Source organism: Brachyhypopomus gauderio, unplaced genomic scaffold (assembly GCF_052324685.1).
Source record: "Brachyhypopomus gauderio isolate BG-103 unplaced genomic scaffold, BGAUD_0.2 sc175, whole genome shotgun sequence".
In the NCBI taxonomy this organism is placed as follows: domain Eukaryota; kingdom Metazoa; phylum Chordata; class Actinopteri; order Gymnotiformes; family Hypopomidae; genus Brachyhypopomus; species Brachyhypopomus gauderio.
In genome coordinates this window covers 240,647-258,574 of record NW_027506996.1, presented here as the reverse complement: position 1 = coordinate 258,574, position 17,928 = coordinate 240,647, and the positions used below count along the sequence as shown (strand labels likewise).

The following is a 17,928-nucleotide window of genomic DNA, read 5'->3' as shown; positions in this document are numbered from 1 at the left end:
CTACCGGTCCTTGCTGGTCCAGCCATTTGCCCCTGCCGCAGAGGGTGTGCTAGTCTGGATAAGTGTGTGTCTTTGTCCTTGTTTTCTTCTTGTTTCTGAATAGGTGGATGAATGAGTACGTGTTGGAGGGAGGGGATATATGGCCAGGTTTGGAGGTGTGAGGGTGAATTTGAGTGTATGTATATGTGTATGGGGGTGGGTGTGTGCATGGTAGGGGTGTATAGGGGCGAATGTAATGTGAATTTGAGTGTATGGGTGAGGACAGCTGGTTCTGGGTCGGGGCTGGTCGTGCCCGGTTCACTCCCGGATGCTCCCCTGAGATTACTGCACCACTCCAGAGGGGGGGCGCCTTGGGGCTCCGGAGTCCGGCTTGGCCCCCCGGCGTAGGGGCGGTTGGCCCGCTCCCCTGGGCGGTGGTGGTATGGGGCGGCCGGGTGGTGGGTGGCTTTCCGGGCGCGTGGCGCTGTGGCTTTGCCGCTGGCCCCTGGGGGGGGGGGGGGGGGGGCTTCCTGGGGGGGAGGCGCTCTGTTCCCTCTGGTTCCCCTGGACCTGCGCTCCTTGACTGGTGGGGCGCTGTCCAGGGTCTCTCTCTCCCGCCTGCGGGGGCGGGCATGTGAGGGTTTCTGGGAAGTGCGGCTCTGGTACTCCACCGCTCCGTGGGGGGCCGTGGGCGGGTGGGGTTCCCGGGTCTCTCTCTGCCCGCCTCTGGCCTCTGGGGGAATGTTGTCGCAGCTACCCACCCTTGCTGGTAAGTACATTCCATACATCTATCCTATGTTGCACTTTTAGGTTGCACATAAACACACACTCACACACACCCATGCATCGCACTCATCTGTACTATATGTATTTGGTTTACTTTCTGTTCTTCTTTGCAGTGGTCATTTGAGCTGGTTGCGTGTTTTATTTATTTTTATTATTATTATTTTTTTTTTTTTTTCCTCTTTTCTTTTTCTTCTTCTTTCTTTTCCTACCTCTTTGTCTTTTCCCTTTTTATTATTTCTCTCCCCCTCTTTTCTTGGTCCACCTAACCCCAATAATTATTACTTTGCATATTGTTATCACTATATATTGTTATCACTATACTATATATTATACAGAATTGTTATAATTGCCATTTAAATCTGTACATAAAAACAAAGTTGTCCTCCAAAGATGGGGGGGGGGTAGAGGTGGGCCAAATAAATAAATAAATAAATAAATAAATAAATAAATAAATCTGTTAAAAAAATGTTTTTTTTTCCATCTCATTGACGGGTTCAACTATTAAAGTGTGAGAGTGTGCTTATGTGTGCGCGCGTGTGTGTGTGTGTCTCAGTCATACAACTTCCTAAAGCATTGATGTTATGTGTCCTGCTAAAGGACTTCTCTTTAAACAGAATTATGAAGAGAAGAAATATATTCTCAACAGAAACATGTCAGAACTGTTCCAAAGAGCAACAGTGATTTACTTATTTGTTATTTTTTTCTATCTTGTGTAAATGTTTGAAAAAAATTAAAATGGTATATATAATTGGGATGGGTTCAAGGGTTTATATCAAAATGTTTGTCCTAAAAAAATAATAAAATGCATATATGAAAGTATAAAATGTTTTTGTTTATTCCAAAATGAATCCCACTGATCATAACTTGTCACTGAAGAGTGTAGGAAGGTTACAAAAACTGGACCTCGACTCCAAGTATGCAATGTAATCGGTTTCTTTTCACAGAATAAAAGTTACTAAACTACTCTTGTATCGCTTAGCGGCTACCGAGACGTGTGAGGTGTTGGGCCTGACATCCTCACACCGTCCACTAGGGGCGCTACTGCCGAGATGGACGGTCGTGCCAGCGGGACAGAACGTATGAAATCACCTGCAGCCATAGCAGCCAGAGAACGCTGCGTAAACAGCAACCAAAGCGTCTTGTTTTGATTTTAAAGTTAGCTAGCGCTACCTTTAACGATCGTGGATCGACCAAGTTTAATACATACTATATCAAAACCAACTGTTTTTCTGTATATATCTGTAATTACCTTTCTTTTTTAAATATCTGTGTTTAAATTGTATTTAGTTTACCTGTTAGTTAAGTTAGTTAGTTAAGTGTTTTGGAGGGTTTAAGCAGCCTACAGCCTAACGGGACACAGACCGATCACGGTGTCGTTCCCTGCCTGTCACTCACCTAACCTCTTAGATACTTGACCATTTAGGCTTGATTATAAAGCTAGATTATAAGGTTTAGTGAGATGGCGAGCTGCTGTAGCTGGCTGAAAAGGTGGCGTAAGCCTGCAAGGTAAGTCAGTGTATTTTGATTATAAACTGTCCATAAATCTGCACGACCACGTAATTGCAGTGTAGAGGAGCTTAAATCTGTTTTTCTTAATAGTTTTTCTGTTTTTTTTTTATCTGTTTTTCTAAGTACTATGTATTTAGACAAAGTATTGTATAGCATATACAATGGCGTACGAATAGTTGACAGTCTTGCTGGGGCCCGGGACAAGAAAGTTTCATGAAAGAAGAAAGCCCCCCCCCCCCGTCATTTGAATTTCCTCCGTAGCAGACAATCCTTGTGTTAGGTCATATAGTATATAACACGGTCAAAAAAAAGTCGGGGGGGGGGGGGGGGGGGGGGGGGGGGTTTGTATATCGCGATCGATTGCCAGTGGAGGGCGACATATATATTATATATATATATATATATATATATATATATATATATATATATATATATATATATATATATATATGGATCGGAGGTAAATAAACTAGATTTTTTTTTTCTCGCCGTGTGAAATCGGAAGTGTGGCGTGTGAGCGTGTGAAGACGGTCAAATGCGTGTGTCACACGCTCAATGCGTGAGACTTGAGAGCCCTGGCTATTGAAAAAACACTCCGTCACGGTTCTTACGTTCGCAGGTATCTGCCAAAATTGGACCGCGGACAAATTTAGTTGAGTACGCCTGTTCTACTGTTTCCTGGTGTAAGTTGTTTTACGGTGAGAGTGAATTGGGCCAAATATTAGTTAATCCCAGTTGCAGCTATACACTAAGATGTGGAAGACCCAGAGTCCTTCCCTTGATTGAGTATACAGCTCAAACCACAACCCCAACGTAAAGAGTACTCTAAAGTCGGTGATAAAGCTTGCTGCCTACTGCTAATTTAGTGTCACCGAATGCTAAACACTAACACTGCCCTCCAACAACCTGGCCACTAATCCTTCAGGACTAAAGTGCAAATCCCCAGCTAATCCCAACACACTGTGGCAGTCCTGGGCCAGAACATTTCACGGGGCTGTGCCCACACGCAGCCTGAGTCATTGAGCGTTGTGCTTGTGTGTGCTCACAGGAAGGTGACGTTGTTGATGGTGGGCCTGGACAACGCTGGCAAGACTGCAACCGTGCGGGGCATTCAGGGAGGTGAGGCTACACTGAGTGTGTGTGAGTGTGTGTGTGGTATGCCATTCATCCATCACCTTAAACTCCTAATGGCAAGGTGCAGATGCCATAGTGTTTTATACCCACCCTTTCATACAGCATATCGTGATTAATATACTGGTTTGTCATTTGTAACTGCAATTTCTTGCTTTTATTTACTTATTATTCTCTTCTTTTTCAAAGTCTATCTTTTCTTCTAAATATATAAAAGGTCTTCTAAATATTGTAATGTGTTTTAAGGCGTGGCTCTAAAGTACAGTAGTTTGCTTTTGTTTCCCAACATTTTAGCATTCAACATATCTCACAGTAACGAGCACGTACCACCCCTGCAGGTCTCATTGTCTTGTGTTGGCCCAGTAGACAGAAGCAGCTAAATATTCTTCAATGCAATGCCCTGTTAGATATAGAGCCTTGAGCAGGGTGTGATGTAGACGGACGCTAATGAGATGAGCAGTAAAGCTCTGGGTAAAGGCTGAAACTCTCCAGTCTCGCTCTCGGAGTCGGTACAAGTTCAGCTCGCTCCAAGGTTAAAGCTACTGCGGGTCGCTAAGCGCACCGTAGTCTCACAGTAACGCATGTCTCTCCCTCAGAGAACCCAGTCAATGTGGCCCCCACGGTGGGCTTCTCCAAGGTGGACCTGAAACGAGGCAAGTTCCAGGTGACCATCTTCGACCTCGGCGGCGGGAAGCGCATCCGCGGCATCTGGGAGAACTATTACTCAGAGTCGCACGGCGTGGTGTTCGTGGTGGACTCCAGCGACATCCAGCGGATCCATGAGACCAGAGCCACCATGGCCGAGGTCCTCGGACACCCTCGAATCGCCGGCAAGCCCGTCCTAGTGTGAGTGGCACGTCTCTCGTTACGTCTCACACGCGTCTCGTTTCCTGCACCTCCTCGCAGCCTTCAGAGCACCCCTGCACACCATAGTTCCTACAACGTCACTGTGAGCAGCACAGACCTTAGATCTTCCACATGACATCTCCTGTCATAGATGGTTCTCCAACGTGATATTTTGGTAACAGACATCACGAGACACAACATCGCAGACGGCAGACACCATGAGGATGTAGTGGTTGTCCGGTGTTGTTTGTGTTTTGTCCGTGTTAGGCACATACATGCACACACACACACCCCTCTTCAGTGCTCTGAAGTGCAGACCTTGAGTCATGTGTTTGTGAGAGCTTTCACTTGGCGTACACACACAGCTCACTCTATACCCCCCCCCCCCCCCCCCCCCCCCCCAGACTGGCCAATAAGCAGGACCAGGAAGGAGCATTGCCTGAAGCCGACATCATTGAGAGCCTATCACTGGAGAAGCTGGTCAATGAGCAAAAATGTCGCTGTCAGCTTGTGAGTATTTATTCAGTGAGCATCTTCACAGTGGGGAGAAACTTGGTAGCCTACAAGGTTTTCCTTGGGGGGGGTACAATCCAGCTGTACCTTTGAGAAAACAAGCCAACGAGACGAGGCTGAACTTGTGCTGACCTCACCAGGAGCCGTGCTCGGCGGTGTTGGGCTACGGCCGGACGGTGGACAAGTCCATCAGGAGAGGCCTGAAATGGCTCCTGAGCAACATCGCCGAGGACTACGAGGCGATCTCTGAGCGTGTGCAGAGGGACACGGCCAAGCAGCGGGCCTGGGAGGAGCAAGACAGGAAGGAGCGAGCGGAACGAGTGCGGATAATACGGGAAGAGAGGTCAGGAAACCGTGTGTGTGAGAGAGACAGTACTGTGTTGGTTCTGGTGAAATATATATTTTGAAGGGTTTACTCTTCCTGTAGGGACAGAAAAGAGCGTGAGGAGGCGGAGCAGGAAGAGAGGCGAGTGGAGGAGAAGAAGGAGGAGGAGGAGGGTGCCAACATGCCCAGCCCCATCCAGCCAATAAACAGTGTTGTTCATGAGGCAGGTTTCCCTCCCAGCCAATGAGGTGTTTAATGTGCCTCAATGTTCCTGACTGTCCTCTTAATTAGACCGCTGTTCAAACTTCAGTTAATTTAGTAAATTATTTCAGGAGGACAATAAGGAGATGGGAAAGGGAGAGAACGCCCTGCAGGGCGGCGCTCTGGATTGCAGAAGCAAACCAGAGGAGGAGGATGTTGAGAGCACCAAATCAGGTCAGAATGTTTCATATGATCCAAATAAAATGTATTAAGTTGTTTTAAAGTGATTACTTATCTCCTTTATCTTGGTAGTACCAGTATCCTAGGCCCACGCTCTAGCCCCCTAGGCCCACGCTCTAGTCCCCTAGACCCACGCTCTAGTCCCCTAGGCCCACGCTCTAGTCCCCTAGGCCCACACTCTAGGCCCACACTCTAGTCCCCTAGGCCCACACTCTAGTCCCCTAGGCCCACGCTCTAGTCCCCTTAGGCCCACGCTCTAGTCCCCTTAGGCCCACGCTCTAGTCCCCTAGGCCCACGCTCTAGTCCCCCTTAGGCCCACGCTCTAGTCCCCTAGGCCCACACTCTAGTCCCCTAGGCCCACACTCTAGGCCCACGCTCTAGTCCCCTAGGCGCACGCTCTAGTCCCCTAGGCCCACGCTCTAGCCCCCTAGGCCCACGCTCTAGTCCCCTAGACCCACACTCTAGTCCCCTAGGCCCACGCTCTAGTCCCCTAGGCCCACGCTCTAGTCCCCTAGGCCCACACTCTAGGCCCACACTCTAGTCCCCTAGGCCCACGCTCTAGTCCCCTAGGCCCACGCTCTAGTCCCCTTAGGCCCACGCTCTAGTCCCCTTAGGCCCACCCTCTAGTCCCCTTAGGCCCACCCTCTAGTCCCCTTAGGCCCACGCTCTAGTCCCCTAGGCCCACGCTCTAGTCCCCTAGGCCCACCCTCTAGTCCCCTAGGCCCACGCTCTAGTCCCCTAGGCCCACCCTCTAGTCCCCTAGGCCCACCCTCTAGTCCCCTAGGCCCACCCTCTAGTCCCCTAGGCCCACACTCTAGGCCCACGCTCTAGTCCCCTAGGCCCACGCTCTAGTCCCCTAGGCGCACGCTCTAGTCCCCTAGGCCCACGCTCTAGTCCCCTAAGTCCACGCTCTAGTCCCCTAGGTCCACGCTCTTTTCTGATCTGCAATGCATCCCTCAGCATTTTCCCCTCTTAACACACCTGACTCACCTCAGCAAACACTTGATTAGCTGATGAAATTAATCACTAATGTTAAAACATGTCGCGCACTAAGTTATACAGAGCTGCGGGCTTCTACCAGTAGAACTTGATAGCCTTGCTTTAGATATTAACCTGAATTAACACTTAAAATGATGGCTTTAATAAAAACTACAATTGCTATTTAATTAGGGTCATCAAACAGTCAGCAGAACTGAGACACCCTGGGAAACAGATCGTTGGCAACCTAATCTAGGCTGCTAAAAGGCTTTATCTCCTCCTCAGGGCCAGCAGACCAGGTCAAAAAGAAGAGGAGGAAACTGCGTCTGAGGTGGAGAAACAACAGGGTTGAACCTCTGATGGTTTAGGTCTCCACCTAGAGCCCCACTCCACCACCTCCACCAGGTGAAAGTTCTAGCCAAACTTCAGCAGCACTGAAACACGTGAAAGTCACTGGACTTCACTGTTTTTTTGTTTTACACAATGTATAATTTATTTTTTGTAGCATTTATAATTCCAATTGTGCTTGTAGAAAACAATATGCTACCTTATAACTACGGTGAAACCGACATGGAAGTCTACTCCAAAGAATCCCTAATCTGACCTCGGTTTTTCCATAACCTGCCTTTTGTGTTTTGGTGGAGTTTTTACAAATGCGTCATTTTACTTCTGTTTGTAGTTGGATGGGCAACTCCCAAAGTTTCTAGACTTCCTAAACTTGAGCCGCTTGGAGATACACGGCACTCTGGTAACTTCACTGTTCAACCCCCCCCCCCCCCCCCCCCCCCAAATTGCGTCCTCTTGCATGAGCCACTAACACCTTTTTTTCCCCCCTCCCAGTTTTATGTTGTGACCAGGTCTCCTTGCACTCGCCCCGTCACTAACGACCCCCTCGCCATCTCTCCCATTACCTGCTGTGTGTCCGTCCCCAGAGCACATTTGCGCCTCATTAAGCGTCTGTTTCGTGCCGCACTTTTCGTCCCTGTCTTCGCGCTATCCGCTCTTATTTTGAAATCGCGCACCACAATCTCAAAACAATGCCGGGGATTGCCTTTATGGCAACAACAAACAGGTAGCAGACACCCAAATGCATTCGCCACCCCCCCCCAGCAAGGCGTACGAATAGTTGTGTTTATAAATGTCGTCTGTACATTTCTGTACTATATGAGGTGTGTTTTCGCTTCTCTGAAACCACCTCATCAACTTCTTCAAGGTTCTCTTTACTTCTGTCCCTTAACACACGGCAAGACTATCTTGTATAAGTATGAGGCACACCGGTTTATCTCTGGAGATAAACCAAGCTCTATTTGTTGTCATGGGACCACTAGTGATGAATTTACTGTGGTCTGTGTTGCCTATTATCTTTTCTGTCCTCATTGTGAATTTGGTTGTGTTTGTAGATGTAAGAAAATGGTTCAAGCCTCAGAGATTTTACCGTCCACCGTAGCTCCAATGTCCTCACCATTGCTCTAAAGCGCTTCGCTCACTTCAACGGAGACAAAATTGCAAAGGTTTGGCCACCGTACTTAATTCTGCCGCACTGTTGTACACTTTCCTTAGTCGTTTCACGTGATCTATGCCGTTGCACAACTGTTCTCTGTCCCCCTGTGCAGGACATGAGGTACCCAGAGTATCTGGACATGCGTCCGTTCATGTCACAGTCCCACGGAGAGCCACAGCTCTACGGCCTGTACGCTGTGCTGGTCCACTCCGGGATTAGCTGCCACGCCGGACACTACTACTGCTATGTGAAGGTTTGATGTGCTGCGCGGTTTCAGCATTCTCTACGTTTTTGCACTAGAGTTTCTACTCTAGCTAATGGATGGAATAATGTTTTTATTTCAGTCTGGTAATGAGCAGTGGTATGAGATGAACGATGGATCAGTATCTGTAAATGACATACGATCAGTGCTGAACCAACAAGCATACTTACTGTTCTACATCCGGTAAGTTCAACCTAATGTTTAAACCAGCTCCAGATTTTTGAATAGTGGAATATTTAGAAAGGCATTTTATACACTTTTATTGACTGTAACTCTGTGACCCATGGTCCCGGTCATTGCTCCCCTCGCCCGGTCAGCACGGCCAAGGTGAACGGGCCTCAGTACACCTCCACCTCCTTCATCGGTCCACAGCTTCCTCCTCACATGGCGAAGGTATCACCACACCACTGCACCATGCCAGGAAATCTGACTGGGAACTGGTTGTTATTGTTCACTAGTATAATTGAGAGGGCTGTGTTTTGTTTGTTTACACTGTTAAACTCTTACTTTCTGTTCATGATATTCAGATTTCCCATAACTGACCGCTGTTCACTTTGCAGAATAACTCTCCCGTGAAGGAGGACCACGGTGGCTCAAAGCCTGGCAGCAGCAACAGCAGCAGCGTCTCGAAGACGGGCCCTGGATTGTCTCTCTCTTTCTCCGCATCTCAACCCGTGCGGCCCACGGCCATCCCGGAAGCACCAAACAGGCCTAAGCTGACCTTCCTCATCGGCCAGGGAAAGACAGTGCGGCCGAGCCAGAGCCAGCCCAGCCCCTGCAGTTCTTCGGCTGCCGCATCCCACCTGCGCCCGCTGCCCTCGTCCTCTTCCTCCAGCGCACCACAGTCTACAGTGGGGAGAACAAGTGTATTTGATACACTGCTGATTTTTCAGGTTTTCCCACTTGCAAAGCATGTAGAAGACTGTAATTTTGATCATAGGTACTCTTCAACTGTGAGTGATGGAATCTAAAACAAAAATTCAGAAAAATACATTGTATGATTTTTAAATAATTAATTTCCATTTTATTGTGTGAAATAAGTATTTGATACACCAGAAAAAGAAACTTAATATTTGGTACAGAAACCTTTGTTTGCAATTACAGAGATGAGACGTTTCCTGTAGTTCTTGACAAGGTTTGCACACACTGCAGCAGGGATTTTGGCCCACTCTTCCATACAGATCTCCTCCAGAGCCTTCAGGTTTCGTGGCTGTCGCTGGGCCACACGGACTTTAAGCTCCCTCCAAAGATTTTCTCACGATACCTGGCCCCATCCATCCTTCCCACAATACGGTGCAGTCATCCTGTCCCCTTTGCAGAAAAGCATCCCCAAAGAATGACGTTTCCACCGCCATGCTTCACAGTTGGGATGGTGTTCTTGGGGTTGTACTCATCATTCTTTTTCCTCCAAACTTGACGAGTGGAGTTTAAACCAATAGGTTCTATTTGTCTCATCAGACCACATGACCTTCTCCCAATCCTCCTCTGGATCATTCAGATGGTCATGTGCAAACTTCAGACGGGCTTTGACATGCGTTGGCTTGAGGAAGGGCACATTGCGTGCACTGCAGGATTTTAATCCTTGACGGCGTAGAGTGTTACTGATTGTTTTCTTTGAGACTGTGGTCCCAGCTCTATTCAGGTCATTGACCAGGTCCTGCTGTGTAGTTCTGGGCTCATTCCTCACCTTCCTCAAGATCATTGATGCTCCACGAGGTGAGATCTTGCATGGCGCCCCAGACCGAGGGAGATTTTCCGTTATTTTGCATTTCTTCCATTTTCTAATAATTGCACCAACAGTTGTTGCCTTCTCACCAAGCTGCTTGCCTGTTGTCCTGTAGCCCATCCCAGCCTTGTGCAGGTCTACAATTTTATCCCTGTCCTTACACAGCTCTCTGGTCTTGGGCATTGTGGAGATGTTGGAGTCTGACTGATTGAGTGTGTGGACAGGTGTCTTATACAGGTAACAAGTTCAAACAGGTGCAGTTAATACAGGTAATGAGTGGAGAACAGGAGGGCTTCTTAAAGAAGAAGTAACATGTCTGTGAGAGCCAAAATTCTTACTGGTTGATAGGTTATCAAATACTTATTTCACACAATAAAATGGAAATTAATTATTTAAAAATCATACAATGTATTTTTCTGGATTTTTGTTTTGCAGTCGTTTCTCTCTCTCTCTCTACTATTTTTCAAGGTCTCTTCTCCTGCGCCCTTTCTGGCCTTTCTCAAGTTTTCCCCAAGCTGTTTCTTCTCTATATATTTTTTAGTTTTTGTTCTTTTGTTTTCAGCCAGCTCCCTTCCCTGGCTTACATTTATTTTGTTCGCTTGTGCTCCCTTTTTATCACGACACATCGAGTGGTTTCCTCCGTGTGTTTTTTGTTTTCGTTTTCTGAGTTTTTACTCAGTTTTCTTTTTCCGCGTTTCCCGCTTAGTGGCAGAGGTCTCAGTTTGTCGTGTTTTCTTTTGGGTTTTGCCCCTGGGTTCATCTCCTACAAAAACCCAGCGAGTCCCCTGTTCCCTGGGGGTTCGCGTTACAGAACAACTCAGCCTCAACTATGGACCCGGCAAACCCTCTAGATATTGGCGAGTTGAGATCAGCTCTCGCTATGCAAGGACAGGCTATCGGTAGGCACGAACAGGCGTTACAACAGATCCTAGCTCAGCTGCAAAACATCTCTACCGCTGTCCAGGGAGCTAGTCAATCTAACGCTTCCCCTAGCGCTCTCGCTCTCGCCGCATCACCCGAGTCAGCCAACATTGCTCGTTGCAAGCCTGTACTGCTCGCTCCTGCGCGGTACAACGGTGATCCCGATGATTGCAGGGGGTTTTTGCTCCAATACTCCCTTATATTCGAGCAACAACCTTCACGTTTTCCTTTTGAACGGTCCAAAGTCGCATACGTAATGGCTCTGCTCTCAGGAAAGGCATTACAGTGGGCCACCCCCGTGTGGGAGAAACAGCCTGCGCGACATTTGACTGCTTCTCACAGGTTATGTGGCAGGCGTTTTACCACCCCGCATCCGGCGGCCTAACAGGTTCAAAATTATTGCGTATGCGCCAGGGCAATTTAACGGTTGCTGAGTACTCCCTACAATTCCATACCCTGGCGGCAGAAAGCGATTGGGGATCAGAGGCTTTAGGGGCCATATATACAGAGGGGTTGAGCGAGGTAATCAAAGACGAGTTGTCCCTCAGGGACCCTCCTGCTGACCTCGACAGCATGATCGAACTCACCATCAGAATCGACAATCGCCTACGCAACTGTAGACAACACCGGCGATCACAGGGTAAACATGTCCCATCCACCGACCCCCCCCCCCCCTTTGCGCAAAACAGCGACCGAGACCGAGGAGAAAAGCGAACAGCCCATGGAGTTGGGACACACGCGTCTCTCAAGAGTGGAGAGGCAAGATCGCTTACGCGGGGGTAGGTGCCTTTATTGTGGGGACCCCGAACACAAAATCGCTAACTGCCCCGAACTGCAGGGAAAAGAGCAGACCCATTGGTGAATAGGGTACACCCGATGGGTCATGACAGCTATTCCCCTGCTTCAGGTCTAACTCCCCAGGTGGTCATCTCATGGAGGGGGTCCAGTGAACATAGGCTGCTGGCGTTAGTCGACTCGGGTGCCGCGGGTAATTTCATCGACGCCTCTCTTGTGTCGTCTCTCGCTATTCCCCTGGTCCCCTTGGACAAACCGCTCTCGGTATCTGCAGTCGATGGTTGTGTGCTTACCTCTGGACAAATCACCCACCAAAATGTTCCTCTGTTTGTTGAAATAGGTACTCACCATGAAACCATCACCCCCTACGTTATAGCAGCACCCAGTCTCCGACTTATTTTGGGCTCCCCTTGGCTCCAATGCCATAACCCAGACATAGATTGGCTTAATCTTACCATCAGTCGTTGGGGTGGGGTGTGTGAGAAGTCGTGCTTGACTCCTCTCCGGACACCCCAAGGGGAAGGCCAGGGAGAGATCAAGGGACTTGATAAGGTCCCTGTCGCATATGACCTAAAAGAAGTATTTAGTAAACGTAAAGCCGGCTTCTTACCCATTCCCAGAGCTCACGACATCTCCATCGATCTCCTCCCCGGTACTTCTCCTCCTAGGGGGTGGTTGTTTTCACCAGCTTTGCCCGAACGCAAAGCTATGGAGTAATACATCCAGGAATCCCTTGCTGTTGGGATTATTCGGCCGTCCACGTCTCCAGCCGTGGCTGGATTTTTCTTTGTGGGGAAAAAGGACGGGGGGCTCAGGACCTGCATTGACTACAGGGGTTTGAACAAAATCACAGTTAAGGACCGTCATCTCCTTCCTATCATGTCATCCACTTTTGAAGCATTACAGCAGGCATCGGTTTGCACCAAGTTTAGACCTGAGGAGTGCTTACAACCTGTTACGGGTGAGAGAAGGAGATGAGTGGAAAACCGCTTTCATCACACCCTCACCCCTTCTAGAGAATCACCTGTACGTCAAGCTAGAGAAATCAGTTTTCCATGCTGAAGAGGTGTCATTTCTAGGGTTCGTGGTTTCGAAAAACCAGCTGGCCATGGATCCAGCTAAAACTCGCGCTGTAGCCCATTGGCCCACTCCCACGTCGGTACGCCTTGTTCAACGCTTCCTTGGTTTCGCCAACTTTTACAGACGCTTTATCAAGGGCTACAGTTCCTTAGCTGCCCCTCTCTTTGCTCTCACCAGTAAGAAAACATGGGAGTAGGGGCCATCCTGTCCCAACGGGTGGGCGAGCCGCCGCGATTGCACCCGTGCGCTTACTTCTGCGGGGGTAAAACGATGCGAGAAGTAAGCGCACGGGTGCAATCGCGGTGGCTCGCCCACCCGTTGGGACAGGATGGCCCCTACTCCCATGTCGGACGCGTCGGTTTCTACGATGAAGGGTAACTCAGGGTCGGGCACTCGCAAAACCGGAGCCCCTATGAAGCATTTCTTAAGGTCCTCAAACGCCTTTTGAGCCTCAGGGGTCCATACGAACCTCTCCGTTTTCTTACTGGTGAGAGCGAAAAGAGGGGCAGCTAAGGAACTGTAGCCCTTGATAAAGCGTCTGTAAAAGTTGGCGAAACCAAGGAAGCGTTGAACAAGGCGTGGGAGTGGGCCAATGGGCTACAGCGCGAGTTTTAGCTGTATTCATGGCCAGCTAGTTTTTCGAAACCATGAACCCTAGAAATGAAACCCCTTCAGCATGGAAAACTGATTTCTCTAGCTTGACATACAGGTGATTCTCTAGAAGGAGTGAGGGCGTGATGAAAGCGGTTTTCCACTCATCTCCTTCTCTCACCCGTAACAGGTTGTAAGCACTCCGCAGGTCTAACTTGGTGAAAACCGACGCCTGCTGTAATGCTTCAAAAGTGGATGACATGAGAGGAAGGAGATGACGGTCCTTAACTGTGATTTTGTTCAAACCCCTGTAGTCAATGCAGGGCCTGAGCCCCCCCGTCCTTTTTCCCCACAAAGAAAAATCCAGCCCCGGCTGGAGACGTGGACGGCCGAATAATCCCAACAGCAAGGGATTCCTGGATGTATTACTCCATAGCTTTGCGTTCGGGCAAAGCTAATGAAAACAACCACCCCCTAGGAGGAGAAGTGTTATGCTGGAGATCGATGGAGATGTCGTGAGCTGTGTGAATGGGTAAGAAGCCGGCTTTACGTTTACTAAATACTTCTTTTAGGTCATGAGCGGAGGTACAACGTGGGGGACAAGGAGTTATTAGCCGTCAAGCTGGCACTTGAGGAATTGCGCCACTGGCTCGAGGGGGCCTGCCATCCCTTCCTAGTATGGTCAGATCATAAAAACCTGTCCTACCTCCAGCAGGCCAAACGGCTCAACCCCAGACAGGCTAGGTGGGCCTTGTTTTTTAGCCGCTTTGAGTTTACGCTGTCCTACCGCCCGGGGTCACAAAACACGAAGCCCGACGCCCTGTCCAGGCAGTGGGAGCCGGATCCCGAGACCGACCCCCCCGGGACCGTGCTCTCCCCTGAGGTGGTGGTCGCTCCCATTGAGTGGGACATTGAAAAACTGGTCCTTAAGGAGCTCCCTAAGGAGCCTGGTCCTGGTGGGGAACCACCTGGGTGTCTTTACGTGCCTACCGCGGTGCAGCGCAAGGTCCTTACCTGGGGTCATACGGCACGTTTCACGGCCCACCCTGGGGCATGTAGGACTTTGGAGTTTATCAGACAGAGGTTCTGGTGGCCTCAGATGGATCAGGCGGTCGGGTCCTTCGTGGCCACCTGTGAGACTTGTAATCGGGGCAAGGCACCGCACAGTAAACCTAGAGGATTGCTCCATCCTCCATCTCGTGTTACACGTGTCTCTCCTTCGGCCATTTCTGTGCGGCGGCCCGCAGGCTGCCGCCCCGCGTGTCGTTAGCGGGTTCCCCACCTACACCGTCCGCCGTTTGTTGGACGTGCGCCGTGTCCGGGGTCGCGAGCAGTTCCTCGTCGATTGGAAGGAGTACGGCCCCGAGGAGCGCTCCTGGGTTCCCCGGTCCCGTATCCTGAGTCCAGCCCTGATTTCTGGCTTCTACCGCGACAGGGCCATCGCTCTGGGCCCACGGGGTCTCAGGCCTAGGAGGGGGGGCTCTGTCAGGGCTGGGTCCAGGACCATCCCTCCTGTTGCCATTGGAGGGAACCCACGAGCTAATACTCGTGGTAATGTCAGGGCTGGGTCCAGGACCATCCCTCCTGTCGCCACTGGAGGGAACCCACAAGCTAATACTCATGGGAGACGCAATCAGTGGTGAGGACCTGCAGCTGTGCCTTCCCCTATTTAATGGGCACGGTTGCAGTGCCTCACTGCTGAGTTGTTTGTTGCCTCTCGCTCTTGCAGCCAGCCTTATACCCGGTTATTGAGCAGTCGTTTCTCTCTCGCTCGCTCTACTATTTTTCGAGGTCTCTTCTCCTGCGCCCTTTCTGGCCTTTCTCAAGTTTTCCCCAAGCTGTTTCTTCTCTATATATTTTTTAGTTTTTGTTATTTTGTGTTCAGCCAGCTCCCTTCCCTGGCTTGTATTTGTTTTGTTCATTTGTGCTCCCTTTTTGATCACGACACGTTGAGTGGATTTCCTCCATGTGCTTTTGTTTTCAGCCAGCTCCCTTCCCTGGCTTGTATTTGTTTTGTTCGTTTGTGCTCCCTTTTTATCACGACACATCGAGTGGTTTCAATCCGTGTATCATTTGTTCATTTGATATTCAATTGACAATTATAATCGGAAAATCAAAAAAACTATTCATTATTCCCATACTGATTTTGTGAATGTAGAAAAAAAATAAAAATGTAATGAAAGCATTCCTTTTGTAAATGGTTTCTATTTCAAGTTGTTCCAATTGTACGTGATTTGTACATGATTGAATTCGTCAGCATTTCTAACGTAAGGAAACATATTCTTAGATTTGAAAACTAAAAACACAGAAATGCTGTTCTAGAACACAAATTAATCGGAAGAAGTAATACCCGCACACAACATGATATATTGAGCAGTGGGCATATAGGTGAAATGCATTTAAAGGGGCAGTTTCAGAGGCTTATTGAAAGCCTTATTGATGGTGGGCCAGAGAAATAACAAATGCATCATGAAGAACAGGTCACTCCCTAAGAGAGGAACGTGATTTTAGCCTGATCCAACATCATTTAATACCTCAAATCTAATTCGAAACACGGCATATTGAGTAGGTAAGTATGTATGAGTAGGTAAATATGTATGAGAAACCTGACTTTGGCCTGGCCCAGCATCATTTTATGCCTCAAATCTAACTGGAAACACAGCATATTGAGTAGTTAAGCGCACAGGTGAAATGGATCACACATTCAAGTTCAGAGGCCTGCTGTATGCCTGTAAGGTCTTGGGCCAGGCAAAACTCAATTGGATCATACATAACTAGTTCATATATGTATGAGGAGCCTGACTTTGGCCTGGCCCAGCATCATTTTATGCCTCAAATCTAACTGGAAACACGGCATATTGAGTAAAGCGCACAGGTGAAATGATTCAGAGGGGCAAATTCAGCGGCTTGCTGCATGCCTATAAGGCATTGAGCCAGAAAAGCAACACATGCATCATACATAACACATGGGCCGTTTTCACAACAAAGTGGAAATACGTCACCGCCGGGTAAAACAAGTTCCGGTACTCGCAGAAGATAGTTGTCAATTCACCTCGGCATGGAGCGTGTATTTACTTCATCACTGTCGTCGCTGCCGAGACTGAATTTTAAATACGTTTCCAGTATCGTTGGAGAACATTCAACAACGAACGGTTCCAAGTTAAATAAAGGCTACAAATTGTTTGTAGAATAATTTATTCACTTATACCAGGGTAAGCTAACACCAGCTAGCACTAGCGAGGTAACTATTATTTAACGTATAGCTGGTTCCATTAGTCATCATACGGAGTGGTAAAACAGTCCATATTATTATTATATATATTATAATATTACAAATGATACTGACAGCTTTAGTTAACAATATCTAGCTAGGAGCAAGCCAAGGGACGTCAGCTATTGATTGTTTGGTTTACATCAGTATCAATAAAGTTCATGACACACACCAAGTTATTACGTGTTATTGTTTATTCAGTGTCCAATATAGTCGACAGCAAAGTGATGGTCAGAGCTGGATGCTAGCGGATCACAACTAGTTTCAGTGGAACAGTTGCTGTCCGCATTTGAAAGAGCAAACTCTCGACTAGTAGATGTTCGTGGTGTACTCCGAGCCGAGAGCTTGCTCTTTTCTAGCTAGATGCTATCGGATCACGGCTAGATGCTAGCGAACCGGGGCTAGAAGCTAGCGAACCGGGGCTAGATGCTAGCGAACCGGGGCTAGAAGCTAGTGAACCGGGGCCAGAAGCTAGCGAACCGGGGCTAGATGCTAGCGAACCGGAGCCAAATGCTAGCGAACCGGGGCTAGATGCTAGCGAACCGGAGCCAGATGCTAGCGAACCGGGGCTAGATGCTAGCGGGTCACAGCTAGATGCTAGCGGACGTACGTGTACTCCCAGCCGAGAGCTTGATCTTTCAAACGCGGACAGCAACTGTTCCACTGAAACCGGCTGGGAACAGTAACAGTACCGGGGACAGTAACAGTACTGGGAACAGTAACAGTACCGGGGACAGTAACAGTACTGGGAACAGTACAGGGAACAGCACCAACTTTTAGCCGCGAGCTTCCTGCTATGTAGTCTGCAGCAGTGAAATGTGAACTGGTTCAAGTCCTTGAGCCCTCATATGTTTTGCCAACCAGAAAGGTTTGTGTGGAAATGATCTAAAGTAGTAGTTGATAAATCCAATTTATGTCATCTTTCATTTAAATGTATTTTTGATTTGAATGATTTTCAGACCATCAAAAAAATGGTGGCCAAAAAGTACACGCACAAACGAGCCCCAGCCTGGACCGTCTTCACAACAGCTGTGGTCATCAGGCATGTTATTCAGCATTATTTGTTTGTTGTTTGGACATCATGTACTTAAATGCCAAATTGTTGTTTTTAGATAACCTTTGGCTGAAATAAGCAGACAAACCAAAAGTGCCACTGCTGATGCCATCCAGGAGGTGCAGAAATACCTGGCAGAGGGCAATATTGCCAGGTCTCCAGAATCCTTTGATATACTAGCAAAACCAAAAGACTATTTATCCAAATCTCTTCCGGCTG

At 48.5% G+C, this 17,928-nt stretch overlaps 1 protein-coding gene across 1 annotated transcript; it reads left to right on the top strand.

Annotated features, from left to right (window-relative positions):
- The first annotated feature begins 1,608 nt into the window (after nt 1-1,608).
- Nucleotides 1,609-12,301, top strand: LOC143501893 (ADP-ribosylation factor-like protein 13B). The gene is given in 16 exon segments (XM_076995053.1): nt 1,609-1,679; nt 1,799-1,883; nt 2,207-2,271; nt 3,323-3,393; nt 4,002-4,251; nt 4,656-4,761; nt 4,905-5,107; nt 5,192-5,312; nt 5,422-5,524; nt 6,794-6,913; nt 7,188-7,256; nt 7,909-8,019; nt 8,122-8,262; nt 8,354-8,454; nt 8,589-8,664; nt 8,832-12,301. Coding segments are annotated over 12 exon segments (1,311 nt in total). The 3' UTR covers nt 7,956-8,019; nt 8,122-8,262; nt 8,354-8,454; nt 8,589-8,664; nt 8,832-12,301.
- Nucleotides 12,302-17,928: the final 5,627 nt, after the last annotated feature.